This window comes from Perca fluviatilis, chromosome 12 (genome assembly GCF_010015445.1).
Source record: "Perca fluviatilis chromosome 12, GENO_Pfluv_1.0, whole genome shotgun sequence".
Classification (NCBI taxonomy): Eukaryota; Metazoa; Chordata; class Actinopteri; order Perciformes; family Percidae; genus Perca; species Perca fluviatilis.
Window position 1 is genome coordinate 29,050,357 of NC_053123.1, and position 27,777 is coordinate 29,078,133.

Genomic DNA, 27,777 nt, shown 5'->3' on the forward strand with positions numbered 1-27,777 from the left:
TAAAAAAAAAACAGGAGTGACCCAGCCCTGCCTCCTAACCAGTGAGTGTTTGAAATAGTGCAGCACGAGGAAATTACAAGGCAGGAGCTACTTGGAGGGAGTCATTCTCTTCCTGTAGAAAACAATTAACCAGGGAGAGGAAACCAGGGATATGACTGGGCCTGCGAGGGACTCGTCCTCATGTTTAACCAGCTGCACCAGACTGTACTTCCTGTCTATCCCCCCTGGTGCTTTTAATTAACGGGCAAATAGGCCAGACGCTTGTCACGGGGGCATCTCAGTAGTTTAACAGCGGCTTTCCCCTCATTCTGAACTAAATGTGTTTCGTCACTAGGGCTGGGTATCGTTTGGGTTTTTTCTTTTTTGATTATTTTTTGGGGGCTTTTCCCTTTATTACAGTGACAGTGGATAGACATGAAAGGGGGAGAGAGATGGGGATGACACGCAGCAAAGGGCAGCAGGTCGGATTCGAACCCGCGCCGCTGCAGGACTCAGCCTACATGGGGCGAATGCTCTTACTGGGTGAGCTAGAGGGCGCCCCCTTTTTTTTTTTCTGATACCGATGCTAAAACGATACTTTTAAAACGGTGCCGATGCCTAAACCGAAATATATATAATATATTTATAATGTATATAATATAAAAAAAAAAGGAGCACAAAACGACAGTTGGCGACATTAAAGAACGGCTTGTTTATTGCTAAGGCCATATGGTCAAATTTAAATGATTTCATCGTCACTACCGTTTACGTCGGAACCGGTACCCTATTGGCACCGCGTTTCGGTACCCAACCCTAACCGTCACTCAGTGAAGCCAAGTCAGGGTGCTTCTCAATACTGGATAAATGTAAGCCTCTATGAAGAGAAGTGATCAAGAAATGAGGGTGTTTGGTGTTTTAAGCCCCCAACGTCGTCTTCCAGGCAGCGCTGCATGGCAAGGTGCAAGGGTTAGGGTTAAGGTTAGGGTTAGGTGCCTTGAAGTCGACGGTGGGGCTTAAAACACCATCGAGCAGAAACAAGTCACCCGTCACCTTACAAACAGCAGCCTGCAGGATGGCGTCGAATCCGCCCTCGGGCGCGTCCCGGTTGCGAGATACCATCTGCTTCTGCACCTCCTCGTTAAAACGGTCCACTTTATCGGTCAGCGAGAGGATGTGGCGGAAACCGAAGGTGGGGACACAGTTGGGGAACAGTTTGTATCTGTGCAGGGCGACACAAAAAAGGTAGAGATCCAGACATATTTCCTCTGAAAGTCACATCACGGCAATATTCAAAGCAGCAAAAAAAAAAAAAAAAACGTCTGACCTCGGCTTATCTGTGCCATTTATTTACACGGACGTGATAAAGCTGAATTGATTCGTACGACATTAATGAAATATTTGCATCAACCCTAGCAGCATGATTTTAGACCAGGTTTACTTTGATAACAGCTTAAAATGTAAATCTCTTCTTGTATATACAGGATGAGCAATGGCAGAAGTGAGCTGGCTTGCTTAGGGGTCAAAAATGCTGTCATCTATCCCTTTTATTATTCCCCTGTCTTTACTCACTGTGTGACTGACACACACACACACACACCCATGCAACCCAACCAAGGCCCTAACCTAGATGGGAAGCGATGCGTGATGCTGGGCGCTGAGTTAGTGCTGTGCAGTCTCACCTCCGGGGCAAACATCGTGTGCCACCGCTTTTTTTCGCCCTCTTATCTGTTCTGCTCCCTTTCAGTTTGCCCTCATCAACAGCTCTGAGGAGCGCGGGAGGAGAGGGGCCATCTTGCAGAGCTGCTTATTCGCGCGGCTTTTATCGAATCTGAAAAATCTCTTATCCTCGCAGCTGCGGGATATCTAACCATAAATGATTCATGAATGCACAGAAATAGAATGTGTGGGTCCGTGTAAATTAATGTTTCAGGATTTCCCTTTCATGTTTCTGTTGCCCCGTTTACGTCACGAAGAGAGCAGTTCTTAAACTCAACCTCACACAGTCCTGTTGGTGGGGCCACATTTAAACTGAGCTGACATTAGGGCTGGGCGATATGAAAAAAAATAATCTAATATCAAAATATTTTTGACCAACTACATCTATGTCAATATTTCGGCGATATTGTACGGGTGATTGCTGGTGCTTTCACAAACTATTTATAAAATGAGAGTTTAGATAAAAAAAATCACCAGTAATGTGGATATAATGACTAAGTGGGTAAAGGCAAATAATAGAACAGCTAGAACAGTCTGGTTAGTTCGGAAAATGACATCACGTTACTGTAATGTAGCCTTTAAAACCAGGAAAAGACAACACTTATGTCATTTTATGATGTTACAATATCCAAAATCTAAGACGATATCTAGTCTCATATCACAATATCAATATAATATCGATATATTGCCCAGCCCTAGCTGACATACCTATACTATTATTACGTCCGTTAAAATTTGAATCCAAAAGTCATATACGCATCGCCCTACTTCAAACATCCTGCTGCCACTACCCACCCATTGCATGGATTCTCCTGATACTTGGATGCTGTGTAGGAGAAGGGGGACATGTTTTTGTCCACAAAGGAGCCAAAGCCCAGCCTGAAGTTGCTGGTGAGCTTGCTCATCTCTAGAGCCAGCTTGGTGCCCAAGTTACGGATGGTGTCCAGATCGTCTTTCATGGAAAGCGAGAGGTCCATCAGGTAGTAGAGATCCACTGGGTAGTCCTCCACCTGCCGCACCTGCAGCCCAAACCACGTCTGGTCTCCTGGATAAGGCGGGTGGAAAGAATCGGTCAGCTGGTTCGCTCACAAAAAGCACGTAAGAGTCGAGGAAGGGAAGCTTTGTATTATTCATAAGAAAACTTTTTATGTGCAACGGTTGGCCCGGACTCTAAATGTCTCTGTGTGTACCTGGCCGCAGGCTGAGAGAGATCTTCTGAGGCATAATCTGGACGACGCCATACTGCGTCAAGCCGGAGCCTTTAGAGCTCAGAGGCATGTTCTGCAGGACAGAGATGCTGCTGGTGGGGTACTCGATGAACCGCGCCTCGCAGCCCCTCTTCTGCAGGTTTGGACTCAAATCGCACCGTGACGTCAGAGTCCGCCCCCTCCCGAACTCCTGAAGGACGGAAAAAAACACCACAAACCTTGCGTTACGGACTGTTGCGAGTCAAGAAAGGATTACGGAAGGGGTTGAAATAGGACACGTGTGGCCTACAATAATGATTTCACCTCTGTGGAAACGGTACGCTCTCTGCACGGCGCTCAAATTCTGAAAATAATGCAGCAGGCGAGTTATACCTCTTGTGCGCACCAGGCGCAACTGGGGTGGATCAGGAGGCATTCTTCACAGGAGGTAGCGCTGCCGCTCATACACATGTTAAGACCTGAGAAGGGGTGGGAAGAGATCATAGACAGGGACAGTTAGCACGGAGAGTGAACTGAAAAAAAAAAAAAAAAAAAAAAAAAAAAATCACTAATATATTTCCATAAGGACTTGAAGTTAGAGACCAGAAACAATAAAACAGAATCCCCCTGTGCACTGTAATGCAATAATAAGTAATCCAATCCAATACTCACTTTGTGAAAGTTATTACTTTCGTTTTGGTTGGCAGTTAGCCTGAGAGGAGTTCATTCGGCCCTGTGGTCACGTTTGAAGCTGTAGTTTGGGGTGTTGCACTGGAGTGCGCTATATTATAGGATGTTTCTAGAGTTTCTATCTATGTGGGAATGAGACGATGAAATGTGTTGACATCGCACGGTAATGTAGCTCAATAAAACACAAACCGCAGCCAGCAAAATCTGACACACTGCAAACTATTACTCATAATATTCACCAAGGAAGTTTGCATGACATCTTGGGGGTGTTTCTACATTTTCAGGTTAGTCAGTGTCTAATGTGTTGACCTTGACATTTTCATACTTGTTATATTCCTTTGACCTAAATGCCAATAGGGACATGCAAGTTTTTTTTTTGTGTGTGTGTGTGTGTGTGTGTGTGTGTGTGTGTGTGTGTGTGTGTGTGTGTGCGTGGCGTGTTTTAGGGCTGGGCGATATGGAGAAAATCAAATATCACAATATTTTTTACCAAATACTTCGATATCGCCACGATATTGTAGTGGCGACTATTGATGCTTTCACAAAATATTTACACAATGAGATTTTTGATAAATAATCATCAGTAATGTGGATATAATGACTAAGTGGGTAAAGGCAAATAATAGAACAGCTAGAACAGTCTGGTAAGTTCAGAAAATGACATCACTTTACTGTAATGCAGCCTTTAAAACCAGGAAAAGCCTAATAATATCCAAAAAAGATATCTAGTTCTCATATCACGATATCATAATAACTATTTATTTCTATTAATATCCTGAAATGTAATTGTTTAATTACAAAAAAAAAACAATGGATGGAATGGCAGTGTTATGCAAACAATAAGCTTTACTACCTCGCAGTGTGCAGAAATGTTTCCAGAAGCATGCAGCACAGAGCCGCTCGCCACATCCACGTCCCCGGGCTCCACATGGCGTCACTCGGCGTGTTTATCAACGCGTCGTAACCAGATTCGAATCTCTACTCGCAGCTGACACCGGTTTATTACACCATCAGACCGCTCGTTGGGTTCAGTCCTGTTGATGTGTGCAAACCACAACGGCAGAGTGTATTCAGACCATCTCCGCTCCACCGAAGCGCTTATTTTCGGCTCATAATGAAGAATCCGTGGAAATGCAGGGAGACTTTTCCATCGTTTTAAAAGTAATGCCGAAAGGCAGCGCTCCACGCAGTCCCGTCGATCCGCTCCTTGAGTTCCTCCGGTTGGGACGCCTCTACAACAGCCTTCCGTGTGTCTTCACTAACCCATAGCTGACAGCAACTCCCAAAACATTCCCATCGATTTCATGGCACTTTTCGGTCCGATACGATCAAAAAAAAAACTTCCACTTGCAAAGGTGAAGTGGAAGAGGAAACCCAAAAAAATAAATCCAACAGATAAATAAATAAATACAACTCCAGCAGCGACTTTCTTCTCCAGATTTGATTGTTGCCTCTCCGGTGTGTCCTCTTTGCGTCCCAGCTGGAGTCTCCGCCCATTTCCAACCAGGGATTACATTAACCCGTTCGTTGCTTGGTTGGACTCCTGGTCGAACTGTTGGCAGCAGATTGTGGCTGACACCCCGCACAGCCAGCTGCCTTCAGTTGAGTTAGTTAGCCACCTAGTGGGGACTCCTAACGAGTGCTACAGGATGTCAGGGGTCAAGGATCTGTTGCTGGAGTCCACAGAGACACCACTAGCAGTAGGGTTGGGCCTCGTCCTATTCAGATTCTTCCTTTCAAATCAGGTTGTTATCGATTCTTTGGGCGTTGTCGAAACGGGTCACACGCTTATTTTGACAAATAAGAGGAAAGTTTTATTTTGATTCAACGGTGGTCTGCAGTTTTACAGGGCTTTTTCCCAACGTCAAATAAAGCCACACTAGAGCGCTGCCTACTGAGCTCCAAGGCTGCGACACAACAAGCGTACTGGCCGCTTCAGAAACCAAACCAAATCCCCCAAACTATTCCAATAAAGAAACGATTCCGCTGGAATCGTAATTTTTGAGACGATTCCAAGTAGGAATCGGTTCTCGATGCCCAATCCTAACTAAAAGGAGCAGTTCAATTTCCTCGTGTGTGGTTTCTGGCTGCAGGCTGGCAAAATTCATCAAAAAGCATTACGTGGCAGTCCAGTTTAATGGTGATATGGTGCTTGTGTTTAGTACCATTAAAGAGGAGTCCATTTACCACATGCAACCTAGTCAAAGAGAGCCATCAACATCTGGCTTTACTTCTCAACTGAAGATTCTGAATGTGAAGTCTCATCAGCTCTCTCTCTCTCAGTCTCTCTCTCTGTGCATGCAGTTAAAGCGGCCAATCCAATTAGGACTATTAGTCAGACAGCCATTTAATCAAACACTTCACTTAGGGACATTAAGCACAACAAAGCTGAAGCTAGGAAAATATTCCAATGCGTTTTATTAACAGAAATCAAAATACAACACTGCTGTATATGCACACACAACTGTATGCAACCTTAAACACCATTTTAGAAATTATAAACTAAATAATATAACTGCCAAATAACTGGCAGCATAGGCAGTGTAAAGCCTTCAAACTTTCAATGTATTCACTTTTGAAGAAAAAAACAACAAAAACAACCCTGCAATGACAACCTACTTGGAAAGAACACACTATGGTAGATTGTAACAAATGTTTAACAACTTTCAGGCACTCGAATTCCTTTTAAATGAATTGCCTTTTTTTTATATAATTGCCTTCTCCTTCTTTGAATTATTTGACTTGTAATGCCATTCAAACATACTGCATCACTGAGAAGAACAAAGATTTTAAAGCACTGAGCTTTGCTTCCTTTCGACCGCATCGCTCGCTGGCGTGGTCAGAAGCTCGGATGTCATCTCCCGGATGGTCCTGAGGGGCAGGCCGCTGAGGACGCCCTGGTGCTTGGCCTTCAGCTGCATCAGAGCATCCACGATCCTCTGCCTTTCAACGTCTGGGTGGCGCTGCGTCAGCTCGGACATCAGGATATCGAAGCTGCCCATGGTGCCATAGCGCTGGGGCACACAGGTTCCCTTCGCTGTGGGGGAGATTGAGACCACCTTCCTGTGCTTGACGCTGGAGCTAGGCGGCGGCTGACTTATCAGCTAGAGAGACGACAGAGAAATTAATTAACCCCAAAGCATAAAAAACTAAAACTAAAAAAAGTTTACATTTTCAGGATTATGTCAATGGAATGTACTGATCTACAAGGGCCATTATATTTTAGGGCTATAACTAATCATTTTCATTATTGTTTTCTCTATAAAATGTCAGAAAAGAATGTACATAAAAGAATAGAATGTGTATAAAACATACCTGCATTTTTATTTTATTTATTTTTTTAAAAGGGAGCACAAAACAACAGTCTGCGACATTAAAGAACGCCGTGTTTATTGCTAAGGCCACAGGGTCAAAATGAAATTTATTGAAAATGTAACAACTCATTTCACCAGTAAATTCCTGTTAAAACAACTGAATGGGAAAAGGGTATTTTACAATAACTTTGAATGCAGCACGAGGCTGGCGAGGCAAATTTCAAGTGAACGCAAAATCTGTGTTTTTCCGACAACAGCAGCTGCACACTGTCATACGTTCCTCTCCAGTGAAATACAGACACACTTTTACACAGTTTAGCGGTCAGCATTTTAACCGTGTTTACTCCAGCTGCTAGCTAACGGTAGGCTAACGTTACCTGCTGCCAGCTGTAGAGTTAACTAGCGCGACATGCGGCGATGTTTAGGTTGCCCCTAACGTCCGTTCTCGGAGCATCAGAGAGAAGCGCAGGCATTTCAGTGGCACCTAAATAAGGCACCGAAGTCCCCGTTGCAATTCGGTCCGGTAGATGACGGTCGTTAAGACAACTGGGCCGTATTAGCACCAGGTCTCGGACTCCCCCCCCAAATAAAAACTCTCGGCTCTACACGATTCACGTGGATGACATTTTCCCATTCAAAACGGCGATTTTCACCGAAAAGAGACAAGTTTGCAGGTATGACATAATGTTCCAGAGACCAAGGTGACCTGTTCTTTTATCTAATGAAGGGCTCATTGCATGGGACAAATGCAGACTTAAAGAAATGCTATTGCTGATAACAATTACAGTAGGCAATTTCAAGAGACGTAATCCAAGATGCCACAATTTTTACTTGCTTCTTTCAAACATGTTCTACTTATAACCACCAGTTTCTCCACATGACAGACAATTAATTATACATTTATCCTCCCCCATATGCTCACCTTTCTTTCAGTGCTGCTGGAGTCAGTCTTGGAGGTTTGTGGTTTGTCGGCATCGTGTGAAGACTCCGATCCACTGATGGAGGCTGAGGCCTGGCTCTGGCTCTCACCGATGGCTTTGTGGATGTGCTCCACGTGTAAAGTGTGGCCTTGCATGCAGCGGCCATGCAGCGCTCTCGCTGCATCCTTGGCAGATTGGTGTCCATTTATCACAACTATGGCAACTCTAGGGAACACAGCCAACGAGACAGGCAGTTGGTACACTGACATTAATGTGTCGATTTTGGAAGCAGACTGCTGCTCTAACAGCTGCATGAAGGGTTTGACTTTAGGCTTAACACAACAGTTACGGCTGAGGAACATTTGTACTTTGAGATGCAACACATGAATCTAAGACATGGACAATGTTAAATAATGTCACAAGTGTGTTGCAATGGATGTCCTCAGATAGAGCAGTCGCTCACCTCACATCATTCTTTAAAGTGGGAAAGCTGACTTCAGACACCTGGTATTTCTCAAACCACTGCATCACATTACTCTGGCAAGACAGACGTTTCAGTTAAAGCCTGTAGTGCCCTCTGCTGGCTATAACGGTACTATACAATGCATTAGGGTTAAAAAACATGACAAAAATCTGAAAAATGTTCCAACATATATTCATATTGAATTACATATGACGATTACAGCACGTAGTCTCATGAGTACAGCTTTGAGATGGTAACGTCTGCAGTCGGCAGCAGAAATGTACAAACTCACCTCGGTCACATGACTGGGTAGGTTGGAAACACAGAGTACTGAGCTTTTTACCTCCGTGCTGGCTGATTCTGCGATTAAAACAAATTCTCCTCTAAGGATTTGATCCAAAAAAATCGCTACATGTGCAGCTATAGTGCAGCTATAGTGCTTTAGCTGTATTCACTGACCACTTACCACTGGGCCTCTCTTTTGCGATCACTGTTGGGTCCTGTCCTGTCTGAGTAGCTACTGCAGGCTTCACGTCTTCTTCAGCATCGTACCACGCCTCGGATGTGTTGAGCTCTTTGCACTCAGCTGCTGTACACACAAAGAATGGCACGTCTTTGATTTAAATCAGCTACTTCCCTGGTAATTATCTCAAATGTGAGCGGGATGCTTTTGCTTACTTGTCTGCCTTTCTGCCGGCTTGTGTTCATTATGGATGGCACCTCTATCCCGGACAGCGCTCACTGCTTTGCTGTCCTCCTTGATCGGTTTTTCCTTTCTTTGACTGGGCTGGGAAAGAAATGAGCCAAACACCAGAGTTGTTCAAACTGATGAGAACTAAAATGCCAAATTGGGTTCAATTAGTGGCAATAAAAGCAACGCCAAGCCGCTCAAGGGTTTGGTCTCCGTGTGTAGTAGAAGAATACCTGGCAGCCATTTCCGCTTTGATCATCGGGACATCCATTTTCTTCAACGGATGTATCAGGTTTCTGTGGCTCCTGGGGGCTCCTTGGGGATCAAGACAGACAACATTACAGCATCTAGAGAGTCTAGTCTGCTAAACCGCTCAAATTGAATTACATCAGACACACATGCATGTCTGCGCTTACATACCAAGATGGAACATTTCCCAGCACATCATTAATGATCTGAACAGGGAAAACAGAAAATCAGAGCATTAATATCAGAGCTGTGGATAAACTATATGAAATCAAGTATTTGGATAATATCCAGAAGGTAGGCTTACCTGTGCAGGGATGTAACTTGCACATGTGGTTATCTTCTCAGAATCAACAGACAAAGGCTTGAGTTGCTCCAGAGGAACCCCTGTCAAGATCTTATCTTTCATCTGATTATACTCAGATTCCAGGTTTTGCAGAACACTTGCAATGTCTACAGGAGGGTTGTTTGGCCTAAAGAGAGAGGGGAATAATAAATATTAGTTGGCCTGAACAGGTGGCCCTTTTTTCAAAAATTCTTTTTTTACAAAATCCATCTGGATGAATATATCACATTAGAGCAGGGCTCCGCAACCTTCTTAATATAGAGTGCCATTTTAAAATGTTCTTGTTAATAAGTGTGTGCCACATCCGCATTGAGCCTGCCATCATCTACCGAGCCTGCTCAGGCAGTGGTATTTTTTTTTCCCTTCACGCCGCATTCTGTGAAGAACGCAACGAGCCAATCAGAGGCAGAGTTGGGCAGGTCTTTGCAGATTGCGAAAAAAAAAAAAAGTCAATTAAACTACGGTAAATAACTGCCAATGGCTGTGAAAGAGTGCCTTTGGCATGTGGATTGGAATATTTCCAAATAACTCTCTTGCACACGTATTGCTAGTGTGCCATTGGTTAAGCTACCACATGACATGACGGCACACGTGCCTAAGATGTGCTGACCCCTGCATTAGAGTTTGACACGCTACAACTGTCTGCGTGGAAGAGCAAAGGTAAATTCTGATCAATATTGATCGACGTCTCCTTACACTGGTGTGGCCTGTCCTCCCTCAGCAGAGGTATAGTAGAGTCTCCAGCAGTGCTGTCTGCACATGCTGTACTGCAGGGCCAGAAGGGCCAGCTCTGCCTGCTGAGCACGCTGGATACAGTCACATTCCTTTCTTACTTTACAAGCCAAACTGGAGAAGATAAAGATACATTACAGATATTAGTCCTACTGTGGAAGACATCCCTTGGGGCCAAGTTTAATGTAGGACTGTCTGATACATTACCTTTTCCTTTTATGTTTTTGCTTTCTCAGTTCCTCTTGAGCCATCTTGAGTTTGAGAAATTCCTGAATTTAAAAAAAAAAAAAAAAAAAAAAAAGGAGGTGGTGTAACATTTTGCTGGAGCTATCATAATGACTGGTCTTTGGATTCAACCTTACCTCAGCGAGATAGTCCAGATCTGTCATGTGGACCTCGGTGACGACATGCTTGTCAGCCGTTTTTGGATTCTCAGTTTGGGTGGCATCCGACATGCACACTGCCAGCTCAGTGCCAACCATCACGTCACAGGTAGTAGCGCAGGGCATAGTGGAGGTGTGCTTTTCTGCAGTGGTTTTCTTGACGACAGACTGGTCAGAATTCAAGGTCTCCCTGCTGGCTGCCAGTGCTTTACCATCGGTGGCGAGTGGACCCGACTGAACCCCATTATTGCGTGCTTTTACATCTTCGCTGGGCAGACAGGCAAGTATGCTCTTATCATTCTCCATGATGCTATGGAAGTTGTCACTCTGATCTCCAAAGCTAAAGATAGCAGCGTCGTCGTCATCATCATCTACATTGTACTCATTACCATCGACCTCCTGACCCTGACCCCCCTCCTTTGTGCCATTTTCCTCAACTGGATCCAGAAGAGGGCTGACCTGTTCCAGCTCAACTGCCTGGATAATGCTCCCGTCACTGTACTCTGTATCATCCATTTGGATACTGTCAAAGCTGTAGTACTTAGGAGACTCGATCTTTGTCCATTCTGACCTGTAATAAACAATGTTGCTCATATCAATAAGGATTCCTATTGCCTGCCTAGATGAAACAGAACATTACGTTTTATTAAAAAAAAAAAATATTATTATTATTTTACAGACAGGGAATAAGACAGACATCCAAGTTTATTCGTATTAAGCCCTTAATTACCTACAAGCCATTTAACTACAAAATGGACACACCTGAGTGACGAGAAGTTTGCCCTAGTTGCTCTAGAGTTTTAGACTATTGTTCTCAAACTGATAAATTCTAATTTTGTAATTTCCAAATATGTAAAAATGTAAATTCAGAAGAGCTGAGATGGGCATGGTTGCTGCAAGAAATTAACAACGTACATGTTGTGTCAGCCATAAGATGTGTACTCACTGTAATGGACTGACTTCATATGTGAAGTTAGCACTCCGGCCTTGTGTCATTGCAGTCTGGCTGCTGAGCTCAGGCTTTCCGCCCTTGCTGCATCTTTCCAGGTCCATGTCCAGAGAGCAGTTTGCAAGAGCTGCTGCGCTGCTCGACATCAGCCTTGACGGGCCCTTCAAAGAAATTGTGTATTCATTTTTTGGAAAAAAAAGGAATTTCGCATTCACAACTTAGAAACCGAAGGGACTACACCAGCGTTATAACTTTAACGGTTTAATATACGTACAGAAATAATTGTGTGCACCTTCTGGTGGTTTGGTTCCTGCACGGTGGGGTTGCTGAAGGCTGTTTGGATGCAGTCTTGCTGGTGAACAAGCCGTGTGGTGCAGCAGATTTCCCCATGTGGACTTTTTAGGGATCCGTCCCCACTGTTTCTACAGCCAAGCAGGGTCAAGGTCTCCCTTACATCATTGGGAAGAATCTTCAAGTTTTGATGACCATAGGACATGTCTTGCAAGAGAACGAGCCAACAAACAGAACTGCAAGTTGAAACTTTTCCAGTTTAATGTGTAATGTAATTGCTGCCTATAAAACATCTTGTCTAATAAGATAAAAGGGACCGTTTCCCAGACCAAGGATTATGCCTAGTGCGAGACAAAAATGTTTGTTGATGAGTTCTATATTTAGGTTATGAATCCAGGCAGTACAATGTCAAGAAGACTAAATGATTTAGCGACTGGACTGAAGTTGTAGACTTGTCACATTTCTGTTACAGTCCATTACATGGCTCAATCACAGTCTGGAAAACTGGCTCTACAGAAATATTTGTAAAAATAGTTTATTCCAATTTTTCTGCATTTTACTCACCGTTACTAATTGATGCTGGGTTGATTAAAAGGAAGGGGTTGGATATGTGGGAGAAAGCTAGCAGCTTTCCATAGAAAGTTTCTGTGTGATGTGTTGTGATTTAAAAAAGGGGTTTTCTGAAGTAGATATATATAACCTCTGCTACAGTACATGTTCAGCTGTCAACACCACCACCAGTGACAGACTTGTGTAAATAATCTGAATGCGTTTTGAGAATCTCAGAAGTTTGTCTCTTTAAAAAATAAAAAACATAAATCATAATTAGCACCTAAAGAAAATATATCAAGAGCATCACTGCCAGTGTATGAAATTCACAAATTACCAAATTTGTACTGCGCTGCTGCTGAGGCTCTAGATCTAAAAGACAAAACAAACAAAAAAAACAAAACAAAAAAAGACAACAAAATTTAAACAATAAGTCACTGTAAAATGATAAAAACTTGAATCATTTGATGTAATGTGTTCCAAATTCACTGCATTTACTGTGAGACATGCACAGGCCTGTTGGATGTCACGGTTGGCAGGGCAGTTCGGTCACTTCCAAAGTTATCTGCATTGGGAATAACAAAATGCATTTAATCTGTACACCGCTATTAGAAGATCAGGGCTCCAGACTAACTTTTTTCACTAGGAGCACAGTGGCCCCCAACCGAAAATGTTAGGGGCACAACCAGAAAATGTAGGAGCGCACACACACACCGTAAATCAACATGCTAACCAAATATTCACATTTCTACTAATTTCCACTGTATTACTAATAAATACTTTGATAACAGATGCAGAAATTACAATGTGCTGTTTCAAATTCAGTGTCCCTTTTGAAGATGCAACATATAAGGTAAACTGACAGCCCCATCGCTGTCATGACAGTGTATGTATCGCTGTCATGACAGCACACACACACACACACACACACACACACACACACACACACACACACACACACACACACACACACACACACACACACACACACACACACACACACACACACACACACACACACACACACACACACACACACACACAGCAAAATGAGACCATGTGGTCACAGTCTGGAGCCCTGGAAGATGTTATTATTTTAACAGACTTGACTCACGCTTCACATAAACATGATGCCGAGTCAGTTCTAGGGCGGGATGTCGATGCAGGAACTGGTGAAACCCTCCTTCATCTAGGAGAAAAGAAAACAATTAAATGTGACTCATAACCTCCCAATTTTAATATGTGAAATAGGCTGCCACCTATACCCAAAATGTCCTTTCCTGTTTGCATGACACTGGCAGGTAGACATTGATTAAGTTTAGATTTATTAAGATTATTAATGGCTATAGGCAGGCATTCATTTTTTCATTGCCAGATATCAGTATAGAAGAGAAAAGAAAAAGGAGGAAACTAATCCCAGGATAGAGAGTAGCCTAACAATGGACTCTTTGTTTCCCCCAGTATAAATCTAATAGGCATGTTCATGATTAATAGATTCATTGTTTGATCCATTTGACCTCATTTCTACATCAATCAACATTTGGTTTACAATTAGGCTATATAATTACCAGTGTTGGGGAAGTTACTTTTTAAAAAGTAGCGTTTGCTCATTAAAAAAAGTAATCTGTTACTTAACTTAGTTACCCCCTACGGAAAGTAACTTTATTTTACTTGTTACTTTTAAAAGCAGGTGTCTCTGGCAGAGACTGAAGTTAATCATACAAAAACTATCTTTGACCATAAAGCCAATCTCTGGTTAATCGGTGAAACGTCTGAACTACACTGCAGACTGGATTCTCTCCTCACAGAGTGGCGGTTGATTCATTATGAACGAGACCAGCGCGGGTTGGATGCACATCAGCAGGTCATCAGCGTTAAACGGCGTTAGCGTGTACAGTATGCATCGTCTGTATCGACTTGTACCGGTCGCGTAGCCGCGATGGTCCGTGCAGTGTCGTAGACACATGCAGCCTCTTTTCTGGAAATCCTTGCGTGTCCGTGCAACCAACACAAGTCCACAGCGGTCCGCTGCGTGTATGCATGAGGCCATCTCCACCGCATCCATCTGTGAGGTTGTCAGCTTTGCGTCTGCCTGGCTCAGCACGTCGTCCAGCAAAAAGCCACGAAGCTTAAAACGCTCTCACAAGTTTGCTTTGGCCGTGCTACCAGCCTCTGTCACGGACCGTGTGGGGCTTGTGAGCGCGCAGCTGAGAAGGCAGCGTCGCGGTCAAATCTGTCCCCGGGAAAAGTAACGTTGCACCGAATTGAAAAAGGAACTACGTTTCGTTACCAAATTTTCTGTAGTAGCGCCTTACACTACTTTTTACCCCAAAAAAGTAGTTACGTTACTGTAACACGTTACACCCAACACTGATAATGACTCAGAAAAGGAGCCAATCACTCAAGCATACCTTGTATGATCTTTCGGTCATCTGGCAACAACGAGAGATACCAACCCAGCAGCCTTTGGTCAGTTAAGGAAAGGTATTTATGAACTTCCACCAAATCAAATACAGACCTGTAAAATAAAGAACAGCACAGCTCTTGGTTATTCATTGATAATCAGGGTCTTTTTAGTACGTAAAGTGAGAGTGAGGATATAGTTAATTATCTGCATACCTGTCCAGCAAGAATTTCCTGTTCTCTTCTGGTGATGAAGAAACACAGTTAGATGAATGAATGACATCCTTGCCCAAATTTGCAATTGATTAGGCATTTATTGCTTACATTTGTTTGCAACGTTAACCCCTTAGCATTCTGCCCCCTTTTCTAGAGCGGTAGGGGTGGGGGACAGGGGATGTTTAGGGGGTGATTGCAGGTCAACTGTTGATTCCACACTGAAGTGGTATACATCATTTGAATGCTAGGAACGTGAGGATTAATTTGAATGTGGTCATGTTTTTCTAGTCAGAAATCAGCAATAAACAATTCGTTTTGAAAATGTTTAAGGGTTTAGTAAGTTATGGTACTAGTTTATGATGGCCATTCTCCTGCTCATTTTTGTCTCATAAGTCATTGCAGCAGTTTTGGGGTTGATACCATTTGGTACACCATTTTTAACCACTTGAGAATTGACTAAACTTGTCAAAACTCCCTCCAAAATACTACATTAAGACAACAAGGCTCACGTTTCATGGTCTCACTAAATTTAAATGGCTACTGTGGGGACCAATAAAATTGCTCTAAATAAATGAGTCTCAGCTTTTCAGCCATACCCAATTACTCCAAGACCCCAGTTACGTTAAGCAGAAATAGTCAAATACTGCATTTCAGAATAGGCGAAAATTAACGTTACACATGTGTACTGGATGAGGAAAAACTGCATGGTGATTGCCCAAACTGCATGGGATAGGGATAAAGCGGGCAGGCCTGTAATAGGAGACTCGTGTACCAATACAACCCATTTTTATTTATATATATCTTTAGGTAAGAAGCCAAGAGACCCCTTTGAAAATGACCATGCTAGTTTTCCCTTTTCCAAAATGTAACGTCGTTAGCCCAACTTTTGGAGTATTATTTAGCCACCTTACCAAAAAGCTAGCATGCCATGGTGGGTACCGTTACCATTCTTAGATCGCATGGCTACATATTAACATCTTTTAATAACACACTTTAGGGATGTAACTTACTTTGACTTGGCTTTTCAATCGCCATGTTGTAATAACAGGGTATCAGGTGTGACGGGACCACCACGCCCGCATAGTCACGAGCCAGGTATGACGAGCTAGGAGCGGTCACCTCGTAGGGTAACGTGATTGGAAAGGCAGGCCACACTTTCTGATAAACAGCCATGGGTTGAGTGTCCGAAATAAGCGTCCAAAATTACAATGAGGAGTCGTTGAGGTCGACAAAACGGTTGGCTAACGTTAGCTAGGATAACGCCGACGTCTTCTTACAAATAACTCGTCTTACCTGCTCCATTTTCACTGTCGTTACAAAAAATTAAGAAAATATTAACAACCAAATAACATTAGCGCGCTACAGTTGGCTTTATTCGCGACTACGTTGCCGGTTTGGAGATGGTGGCGTTAGCTAGCTAGCTAAGTCTGCACAATATTTAGCTACAGTCTATGGTCTGCACCGGGTTAATCCGCCAATTAAGGTAATTGGTACCTACCGTGTGGTGTGTGACTCTGTTCAGCCCTACTAGGACTGCCCTAGTATGTGAATAGCCAAACAAATGACCCCCTGAACAAATGATTAGGCCTACCATTTGTAGTAATACAAAACTGTAAAATTACATTTGAAAGAGCAGCAGTAACACCTGGATTATCATCAGATCTGAACTGTTAGGAACTATTTCTTTAGTGAAAGTAGTTCCAACATCATTCTATTTTAACGTTATATTTTTCCAGAGCAAGAGAGATATTTCAAAGGCTTGGGAGTCAAACTCATAACTATCTCCGTGATTAGCTAGATCATAGACAGTTAATAGCTACCACAAGAGATACAAAATAATTTTGGGGGAAATATGGTAACCTACCTCACGTCTCCTGCCAGGCGGTGGCGCGACAGTTAGCAGTTGAGGTCTTGTCCTGATTTTAATGGCGGTTGGAAACATTCTGAGGGTCACATGTTTTAGTAACAGTAAACAACAAACCTCACTTCCCTCATTCCTTCAAAAGCTGACTTTAAAAAAGCCTAATTTAAATAGAAATGTCTCCAATTTAAGACTATTTTATTCAGGCATATTTATTGTACAGCTTCTTGTGTTTAAACATTTAACATGTAGGGGAGAGTAATAGATTACATTTTGTAAATTTTTTTTAAAAAGTTACATTTTCCTTCATAATTCACAGACTACTTGAAATACACTAGTCATTTTTGATATAACAAACATACATATGTGCACTAATTAATAATACAAGTGATTTATAAGGACAAGACTATAATATTAAATGTAATGCAAAAAAGTCAGTGTTACAATTGCCCCCACTGTATCTCGAATAAAACCACACCTCAAAGTACTCAGATTACTGCTGTAGTATCTAATAATGTTACTTAAGATTTTTATGTATATGGTTCAAAGTCTTTTAGATGTCATGCATCATATGCATTTAAAGCAAAAGTCTGTTTCTATTTTTGCAGAGGCTATAGGCAACTATTCTAGTGTTAACTAGGTTTTTATTATTTGAATTGAGTTAAAAGTATATTTTACTCAAAAACATTGATTAGCTGATCAGGTCACGAAAAGAACTTGTAGACATATAGGCTGTATACTATTCACACTTTCTGTCAATATCTAATCATTTTATTTAAAAAAACAAAAAAAACAAAAGGTGCTTACATTGGGCCATGTGGCTTTAAGGCAATTGTAACAAAGGGCAATTGTATTGCCCCTGATCTTGCAGCCATGATAAATACTTGTATGCTAGTTAGCAACACCTATATTAGCAGTTTGCTAATGTTAATTTTTAACCAATAACCTAGAGATAAAAATAATGTAAGTTTAAATTTGCAGTTATCTAGACTTTAGACAGCATGTGATAAATACTGTACATCCAAAAAGTAACTTTCATACCTCAAAATCAGTTTTTGTTAAAAAGAAAACTTATGCTGAGGTGAAACAATCCCACTACTTCCCATTCTCCTGCATATTTTCTATCCACTCTTCTGTGGTTTACACTGGCTCACACGTACCGAAGAGGAAGGTTCAAGGTCTTTTTTATCATTATCAAATCATAGGTCTTAGGCTCCCTCTAACAGTGCTAACGAAATATGTATAAGAAAGAAAATGAGGATCACACAAGCAACAACAAGATGAGAATCTATACACAAAGAAGTGTGAGTTAAAATAAGGAATAAAATATGACAAAATGTTATAGAATTTAGACAGCAATAGTGATGAATAGAGTGTAAACAGAAATAAATGATGAGGGTAATGTTGAAAAATGTATCTGCGTAATGACAAGAATAAATATATGTTGTGACTATGTTACATTCTATTCTTTTAAAACTCTGAACAAAGCCTCTCTCATCTGTTTTAATTTCTATCAATAATTGTAACACTATTTTCCTTCTTGAAGACTTATCTGCGTGAACCAACCTTGAAACCAATCCTCCCTTCCTATGGAGCCTCCCATCTTCCTACTCTCACGTTATCAAAGTTAATGGAGCGATTGTTAGAAAAATGTATATATCTGTGTGTTTCTCATTAAACCTTTAGAACATTTTGAACTGAACCCTGCTTTGGTGTCACTTTGTTCTCAAAGCGCTCGCCACTGCTTTCAGAATCAACTCACAGAGGTCAAGCCAGTAAGATGATTGGATACGAACCACAAAACAATCGTGATCAGATTGTTTCCTACCAATATATATATATATATATATATATATATATATATATACAGGCCAAAAGTTTGGACACACCTTCTCATTCAATGCTTTTTTTTTTATTTTTTTTTTCATGACTATTTACATTTTAGATTCTCACTGAAGGCATCAAAACTATGAATGAACACATATGGAATTATGTACTTAACAAAAGTGTGAAATAACTGAAAACATGTCTTATATTTTAGATTCTTCAAAGTAGCCACCCTTTGCTTTTTATTAATAAGGGGAAAAAAATCCACTAATTAACCCCTGACAAGGCACACCTGTGAAGTGAAAACCATTTCAGGTGACTACCTCATGAAGCTCATTGGGAGAACACCAAGGGTTTGCAGAGTTATCAAAAAAAAGAAAGGGTGGCTACTTTGGAAGAATCTAAAAATATGCGACATGTTTTCAGTTATTTCGCACTTTTTGTTAAGTACATAATTCCATATGTGTTCATTCATAGTTTTGATGCCTTCAGTGAGAATCTACAATGTAAATAGTCATGAAAATAAAGAAACACATTGAATGAGAAGGTGTGTCCAAACTTTTGGCCTGTACTGTATATATATATATATATATATATATATATATATATATATATATATATATATATATATATATATATATATATATATATACAAATGTAAACACTAAACAGGAATGTAATAAAATGTATTATTAGCATAATGATATGTATACATATATAAAAAGGTTAAAACACTTGTAAAACAGTTAGTATATAAAAAGGTGAAATTATATTAGTTCACCAAATTATTCAATAAATTAAAATGTTTCATTGTCATCATTGTCATTTTTGATATTCCGTCTCAGCATGTTTTAAATCCAGAGGATTAAATGTAGTGGCTGTATTGTTTTGCCAACAGGCTATTATCATGTCCCAATCTCAGAAGTGCTACACATTATTATGTGCAGTTCAATGCAGTTCAGCACGTTTTATTGTTGTGGAAATTCTATGCGCAGCTGAGAGCTTCAATTCGCAACTCCAACACTACATCCACGATTCACTGAACAAAAAAAAGAAATACAGAAAGAGAGAAAGCTGCAGTGAATGTGTGAATGCAGCCCTGGTGTCTGGTAGGTTCATTGGTTTGGGGGGGGGGGGGGGGGGGGGGGGGGGGATCATTTAGTATGCAGGACAGGAAGTGCTGCAATCATGCTTTGTGTGGAATAAACAAAGGAATTACTGTTTGTTTACTAGTGACTCCATCAGATGGACTTCCAAAGAAGTGAAGTACAAAAAAATTAGTAGGCTACTAATTTGTAAAACATGTTGGCAAAGATAAAGACAACCCATATGTAATGATGAAATATTAAAGGACAAATCCAGCGAAAAATGAACCTAGGGGTTAATTACACGTGTACTGAGTCGACCGTTCTCTGGGATCTGTTTTCATGCTAATCGAATGTGACCAGTTTAATCGCAAACCGCTAATTAGCTTATAACGCTAGTTGTCGGGGCACGGGTAAAGTGAAAAGAAATCGCTATTTCTACACCACTAACAAGGCTCAAAATAGCACCACACTTCCATGGTAGCATAATGAGAGTCCCTACATGTAAACCGAAGCATTGAGAACTTTGTAAGTGTACAGACAGTTTATTAAAAAGATAGTTTAGAAAGACTGTATACCGTTCGCGTATACAGGCAGGCGCCATCTTGTGAAAACAGTCACGACCAGTCAAATGACGAATGCCGTGCAACCAGTAACCAGTAACATAGCTCGCCTGTATGAATAATACTCTCGTTCTAAACTATCTTTTTTAATCAGAATCAGAATCAGAAAGGGTTTTATTGCCAAGTACGTTTTTTGACACATACAAGGAATTTGTTTTGGTGTTGTTGGTGCACATCATACATTCTCTAAATGGAATATTAAACAATATAAGTATAGGTATAAACAATATAAGTATAAGTATATGTACAAGGTATGTATTAAATTAAAAATAAAGATAGAAATAAAAAAATTTAAAATTAAAAAAAAGTATAATAATAATAATAAATAAAGAGCAAAGAGCATTACAGCAGAGAGAGAACAGTGGCATGAAGAGCCAGGTGGAGAGTCAGGGTGGTTTCCAGGTCTTGTTAATAAGGCTAGTGGCGGAGGGGAAAAAGCTGTTCATGTGACGTGAGGTTTTGGTCCTGATGGACCTCAGCCTCCTGCCAGAGGGGAGTGGCTCAAAGAGTTTGTGCCCGGGGTGGGAGGGATCGGCCACAATCTTTCCAGCACGCTTCAGAGTCCTGGTTGCGTGAAGGTCCTGGAGCGGCGGCAGATTGCAGCCAATCACCTTCTCTGCAGACCGAATGACACGTTGCAGTCTGCCCTTGTCCTTGGCAGTGGCAGCAGCGTACCAGATGGTGATGGAGGATGTGAGGATGGACTCAATGATGGCTGTGTAGAAGTGCACCATCATTGTCTTTGGCAGGTTGAATTTCTTCAGCTGCCGCAGGAAGTACATCCTCTGTTGTGCTTTCTTGACGAGGGAGCTGATGTTCAGCTCCCACTTGAGGTCCTGTGAGATTTTAATTCCCAGGAAGCGGAAAGACTCCACAATGTCACTGAGTGTGATGGGGGCAGGTGGGGCTGGGTTCTTCCTGAATTCCACAACCATCTCCACTGTCTTTAGAGCGTAGAGATCTAGATTGTTTTGGTTGCACCACTTCACCAGGTGGTCAGCCTCCGACCTGTAAGCGGACTCGTCTCCATCAGAGATGAGTCCGATGAGGGAGGTGTCGTCCGCGAACTTCAGAAGCTTGACGGATTTGTGACTGGAAGTGCAGCTGTTGGTGTACAGGGAGAAGAGCAGAGGCGAAAGAACACAGCCCTGAGGGGATCCGGTGCTGATGGTTGGAGACGTGTTTCCCCAGCTTGACATGCTGCTTCCTGTCAGACAGGAAGTCAGTGATCCACCTGCAGGTGGAGTCAGGCACACCAAGCTGGGAGAGCTTCTCCTGGAGCAGAGCCGGGATGATGGTGTTGAAGGCAGAGCTGAAGTCCAAAAACAGGATCCTGGCGTAGGTTCCTGCAGAGTCCAGGTGCCGGAGGATGTAGTGGAGGGCCAGGTTGACTGCATCGTCTACAGACCTGTTGGCTCTGTAGGCAAACTGCAGGGGGTCCAGGAGGGGGTCGGTGATGGCTTGGAGGTGTTAAAGCACAAGGCGCTCAACCACAGAGGTCAGGGCGACGGGTCTGAAGTCATTAAGTCCTGTGGTCCTTGGCTTCTTGGGGACAGGGATGATGGTTGAGGACTTGAAACAGGCTGGCAAGTGACATGTCTCCAGTGAGGTGTTAAAAATGTCTGTGAACACTGGAGACAGCTGATCAGCGCAGTGCTTCAAGCTTGATGGGGAGACAATAAACTGTCTGAGACAATAAACTGTCTGTACACTTACAAAGTTCTCAATGCTTCGGTTTACATGTAGGGACCCTCATTATGCTACCATGGAAGTGTGGTGATATTTTGAGCCTTGTTAGTGGTATAGAAATAGCAATTTCTTTTTACTTTACCCTCTGCCCCGATGACTAGCGCTATAAGCTAATTAGCGGTTTTGGCAAAAACTGATCCCATTCGATTAACATGGTACACATATGTAATTAACCTCTAGGTTCATTCTGCTCTGGATTTGTCCTTTAAGTTATTTTTACCCTGGAAACGGCAAAACAATCTCAACATTTAGTAGCTGTTTTGGATCGTTCTATCATATCACACAATGTTCCTCAGCAAATGGAGTTGCCCAGTTGTCAAGACATTTGTCACACTTCACTTCATGATCTCAGGTTCCTCTTGACCAAAAAACATTTCTTAGTTTCTTAGTTGCTAAAGAACATCATTGAACCCTGCAAAAACACTCAACCTATGTTCTTACATTACATTTGGAGGCTAAATTGTGCTGTGTAAGTCTGTTACTGCCTTGTTGTACATGCAAGATACCCTACTCATGTTCTAGCAGGGCAGGTGCCCATCCACTAGAGGGCAGCCATGGTTAATATAAAATAAATATGCGCTCTCATGACAATCTGAAATAAATACTGACTTGTGGGTGGTGTGTGTGTCTGTGTTTGCAAGAAATCAGTTATGTAACAGAGTTTTCATTCTCACCATGGTAATTAGCATTGTGCAAACACAGCATGGTCGCCAAATAATGTGAAAGATTTGTCCTGTTCCCTTCATGACCCATATTTCTCATTAGTCGACGCCAGAACTGAGTTGTTCGCTTTCTCAAACTGCAGTAGATGGATTGGCTTCACACACTGAGTGCCTGTCATGGTCTGAAGATTCAGAGTTGAAACTACGTTATGCTTCAGCTGCCTTGTCCTATATGTGGATCAATAATTTACTTGGAAGCAGCTCGTGCTCATGTGGTATTATGTATGTTGAAGGACTACCCATTTGGTATGTCCACTTTTCTCCCTGCTCAAGCCTAGGGCCATGCATCAGGCACTCTGTAATAGTGTATGTATTGATTTAGTGTGATGTTTATGATGCAGCCTTGTTTGTTTCATATGTGCGGCGTCCTAAATCTTTCCTCCAATGTGTATAATATATTCTGTCCATACCTTACTGTTAGCCTTTGGCAGGTCAAGGAGGAGGCTTTCTGTACTGGTGATGGAGCATTTCCAAGGTAATGGATCTAATTTCCTTAGCCTCACTTGCGCCAGTTAAATGGATCAAGATTATAATATTGGACTCATGGCTTAATCTTGACTGTGGATAAATGCAGCGTGGCTCTGTCGATGGCAATGACGGTCATTGGGCCACCACTTTGGCCCAGACAGAAATATCTCAAAAACTATTGGATCGATTGCCGTGAAAATTTGTACAGACTTTTATGGCCCCCAGAGGATGAAACACTGACTTTTCCTCTTCTATGAGGCTGACACTTGTGGTTTTGAGTGAAACATCTTAATGGATTGCCATGAAATTTGGTACAAATCTTCATGTTCCCCACAGGATGGATTTGTATATCTTCAGGTAATCCCCCGAATTTTCATCTAGAGCCACCATGAGGTCAACATCCTAACTTTGGTGAGCATGTCAACATGCTGGTGTTGCCATGTGGCTCAAAGTACTGCTGTTCCCTTAGTACAGCTCTCACAGAACCGCTAGCGTGGCTGTAGACTCTTCTCTTGTTAAAACAAAGGATGACAAAAAATGTGAATTATGGCAAATCCATTTAATCTGGAAAAGGCTAGAAAGCAAATCTTGAGTTGAAAAGCTAGTTAGTGGACTTCAGTGAGGATCTTTTTGTATTGGTGGTGTATGGGTGGCCTAGAACATGACAAAGTAACAAAAATTCAGTGGCTCATGTTAGTTTCACTGCAACACTGTGGCAGAAATCCAAGCATGTGATGTCCTTAATCCACGGACACTTCTAAACAAGTTTTTAACAACCTTTTTATTTATTGAGCAGTGCCTGAGTGATACACAACAGGAGAAATGCATATTATTGTAAATATTGAAATATGAATATTCATATCTTAGCTGTGGACATTCTTCAAAAGAAGCCCATAATCCTCTTTTCAGATTCAGATGAAGCAATTCATCACTGTCACAAGATCCTCACTAAAGTTCACTTACAGGCTTTTTTTAAACTTATGGTTCGCTTGCTAGCCTTTTCCAGAGTAAATATGTGTATTAATGTTTTGTGTACAGCTATGCTAACAGTTCTGTGAGAGCTGTACTGAGGGAACAGCAGTACTTTGAGCCACATGCTAACACCAGCATGTTGACATGCTCACAATGACAATGCTAACGTGGTGATGTTTAGCAGGTATCATGTTTACCAGGTTCACCATATCAGTTCAGCGTGTTAGCATCTAAACATTTGCTAATGAGCTCCAAACCCAAAGTACAGTGGTCATTAGTTCAGCGTGGTCTCACAGAATCCCGTGAAATGATCACGAACTGTTAACATCCACATTACGTGGTGGTGGCCACGGAAAACAACGCCAATGTAAAGTCAATGAGAAGATGACGTAGCACTAAGAGCGACTACGGTAGCGTGTAGTATGAAAGCCCGAAAATCTGCATAGGGAGGTTGGTTTGGGGGGGGGGGGTCAAACAACACAGGACTTTCACCCAGGAGACCGGGGATCGTGTCCCGCGTGTCACGTTTCCTAAACCCAACCGTCCCGTTCTTCTTTTCCTGAACCCAACCGTTCCATTGTTGTCCCGCGTGTCATGGAAACTTAAGCCCAACCCACGACCTTTTCCTTAACTTAAAGTGATGGTTCGGAGTAATTCACCCTAGGGTCCTTTGCACCATGACCTCGAGCCAAACACCCCCCCAGAAGCTTTTTTCACCTGGGTCTAACATTGGGAGAGTTAGCTAGAGTAGCGTTATCAGCTGAATAGCTTAGCGCAGGGGCTAACGGACCCACGTTTATATCTCGTAAGTTACCCCACTAATAATGCCCGAAATGATACCAAACGTCTACAAGTAGTACAAATAGGTTATGCTCTCATAAAACGATGGATTGGAAAGTTTGTAAGTACACCAGAAGTGTATGAACACTTGCCTGCTGGCTTCTGCTCTCTGTTGCTGCTGCTGCTACCTGCAGTTAGACGAGTGCTTAGGGCCGTCTACACTTACTATACCGAAAAGAGTTACAACAAAAATATTTATTAATTCAATGATTAAATAAGGTAATGTCTCCAAACTTACCTCAATTATTACTTGTCTCCTGCTAGTTATACTACAGCACTTACTTAAAAAAAAAAAGTTAAATTAAAATATTTTTGTTGCATCTCTTTTCGGTTTTTGTAATTTGTAGATGGCCCTAAGCACTCGTCTTAGCAGCAGCAACAACAGCAGAGAGCAGAAGCCAGCAGGCAAGTGTTATAATACACTTCTTGGTGTAAACTTACAAACAATCAATCAATCCATCGCTTATCGCTTTATGAGAGCATAACCACCTTGTTACTAGTAGACGTTGGTATCATTTCAGGCATTATTAGTGGGGAATTTACCAGATACAAACGTGGAGTCCGGTTAACCATTCATCTGCTACTACGCTAACTCTCCCAATTTAGACACAGGTGAAAAGCTTCTGGGTGTTCTGAAGTTCATGTCTAGTAAATACTCGAACCATCACTTTATTCATTTCACGGAATTCTGTGAGCTCAGGTTGCATTAGTTTGGTCATAAACCAAAGTTAGGATTTTGACCTCATGGTGGCGCCAGATGAAGATACAGGGGATTACCTGAAGATATACAAATTCATCCTGTGGGGAACATGAATGTTTGTACCAAATTTCATGACCGAGAGCAGCGAGGAGTAAAGTAAAGTTAATAAATAACAAACATCTGTTATTGGTGCTGGCAGCTACTATATACTCACGCATGCACGCACAAGCACACACACACACACACACACACACACACAAAGGGCAGGACACCTCCCATGAGCACACTAAAAGCTCTTTCATAGCATTCAAAGGCACTCTGCTCTCTCAATCAATGGAGAGTTGCCTGCCAGGCTGTGTTACTGGAGACCAGAGCTAAGCTTTTGCACTCTGTGGTTTTGATAAGGCTCTGACTCAACACCAAGCAGAGTGCTGCTGCCGGCCATCAAGAGAAAGCCCGATTTTCAGTTCTGTCAACTAATCAGATACCATCATGCACGTATTTCAGTTCAAAACACATTTAACAACACAGTGATATTACAAGCCAGGCACTGTTATAAAAAAAAAAAATGAAGAAGAAAAAAAAAAGGGCTACACACGCCTCAGGGAACCTTTTTCAGATGTTGGGAAATCTTCGATGACTTGTGAAAACATCACAAGATACAGTAGTTGCGCAACGTCTTACAGCTAGTCCGCTAGCTAGAGTTCACATACAATTACACACAATCGATTCAAACACTCACTCAGTTCCAAGATATAGTACATTTACTCAAGTATTGTGCTTAATTACAACTTTGAGGTACTTGTTCCTACTTAATTTATACTTCTACACCACATTTAGAGGCAAATATTGTACCCGACAGTATATGAGGCTTTTAAAACGATGCCGTCCTTGACAACTACAGAATTCAAATGGTGTTATCTCGTCTAGCAGACTGCACTTTAACCTCAGTCAGTGTACACAGGAGTGCACGTATTGGAAATTTTAATATTTATGGCTTCCTCTGTGCTCTCAGTCAGGTCTAATACCTAAACTCATGAATTATTCTACACACTCAAATAAGCACAAACCAGTATTTCTGTGCAACATACTTTCGGAGCTCACTATAGGTTCAACAGCATCAAACTGTGAATGGACCTTTTTCACAGCAGACATTTGGACTTGTCAACTTAACAATGGCTCAGTTCCATCAAGTGTCCCAGGAAGCTATTTCAGTGAGTCAGCATGCCCAATACCAGGGCCTCTCCTAAGTGGAATGCAGCCATCATTAATGGTTTTGAATACACCTGTGCTTTTAATTATTTTAAGGGTTAGGGTTAGGATTGTTTTATTTTATTTCTTGTACAGCACTGTGGTCAACTTTTGTTGTACTAATATGTGCTTTATAAATAAATTGAACAACATTGAACATTAATACTATGACATGTCAACGTGTCTGCCGTGAAAAAGGTCTTTTATTCACTGATGAATCACGCTTGAGCATGAGAACATTAAAGTGTAACTTATCCATATATTAAAATGGGCAATACATCTTTTCTTGTTCTCTTAAACTCTGGTCCTATATGTGTTGACAGCAAAGAAAAGCACTGAACTCTTTTTTTTTTTATTAACACCCCAATGTAAATTAGCCCAAAGACAATCAACATTGTCATGCTGAGGACTTATTCAAACTAGAATTACTGCCTTGTGGTTGTCTGCCTAACATTCTAGTTGCAGTTTACATCCATGTCTTTCCAGACTCGTATACAATAAGTAGTGAAGACTTTGACGCAATTCAATAAAAAGGTATTCAATGCATTTTTCGGCAAAACACGGATGCTTCACACACATCTTCAACCCGGCAGCAGCGACAATC

The 27,777-nt window shown here is 41.8% G+C and overlaps 2 protein-coding genes across 3 annotated transcripts in view; both read right to left on the reverse strand.

Moving 5' to 3' along the window:
- itgb5 (integrin, beta 5) overlaps positions 1-5,167 on the reverse strand; it is a 70,839-nt gene extending 65,672 nt beyond the window's left edge. Inside the window, exons 1-5 of the mRNA XM_039817930.1 lie at positions 4,426-5,167; positions 3,276-3,363; positions 2,886-3,093; positions 2,491-2,740; positions 1,030-1,198 (exon numbers count right to left, since the gene is read on the reverse strand). Of these exons, the coding sequence (XP_039673864.1) occupies positions 1,030-1,198; positions 2,491-2,740; positions 2,886-3,093; positions 3,276-3,363; positions 4,426-4,502 (792 nt within the window). The 5' untranslated portion in view covers positions 4,503-5,167. The remainder of the gene's footprint in view (positions 1-1,029; positions 1,199-2,490; positions 2,741-2,885; positions 3,094-3,275; positions 3,364-4,425) is intronic.
- A 794-nt stretch (positions 5,168-5,961) lies between these two features.
- Positions 5,962-16,543, reverse strand: rbm44 (RNA binding motif protein 44). 2 transcript variants are annotated; one of them, XM_039819100.1, is made up of 20 exons: positions 16,086-16,543; positions 15,076-15,103; positions 14,868-14,974; positions 13,571-13,645; positions 12,955-13,021; positions 12,794-12,828; positions 11,909-12,114; positions 11,614-11,777; positions 10,647-11,238; positions 10,492-10,553; positions 10,249-10,398; positions 9,514-9,679; positions 9,381-9,415; positions 9,194-9,275; positions 8,948-9,056; positions 8,736-8,858; positions 8,562-8,629; positions 8,270-8,343; positions 7,809-8,031; positions 5,962-6,676 (listed from the first exon to the last, which is right to left on the reverse strand). In XM_039819100.1, exons 1-20 carry the CDS (start codon positions 16,246-16,248, stop codon positions 6,362-6,364), a joined length of 2,844 nt encoding a protein of 947 aa, XP_039675034.1. In that variant the 5' UTR covers positions 16,249-16,543; the 3' UTR covers positions 5,962-6,361. The 2 variants fall into 2 exon arrangements, with proteins under 2 accessions (XP_039675034.1, XP_039675032.1); XM_039819098.1 differs by having other exon boundaries at positions 11,891-12,114.
- Between the last annotated feature and the right edge of the window lie 11,234 nt (positions 16,544-27,777).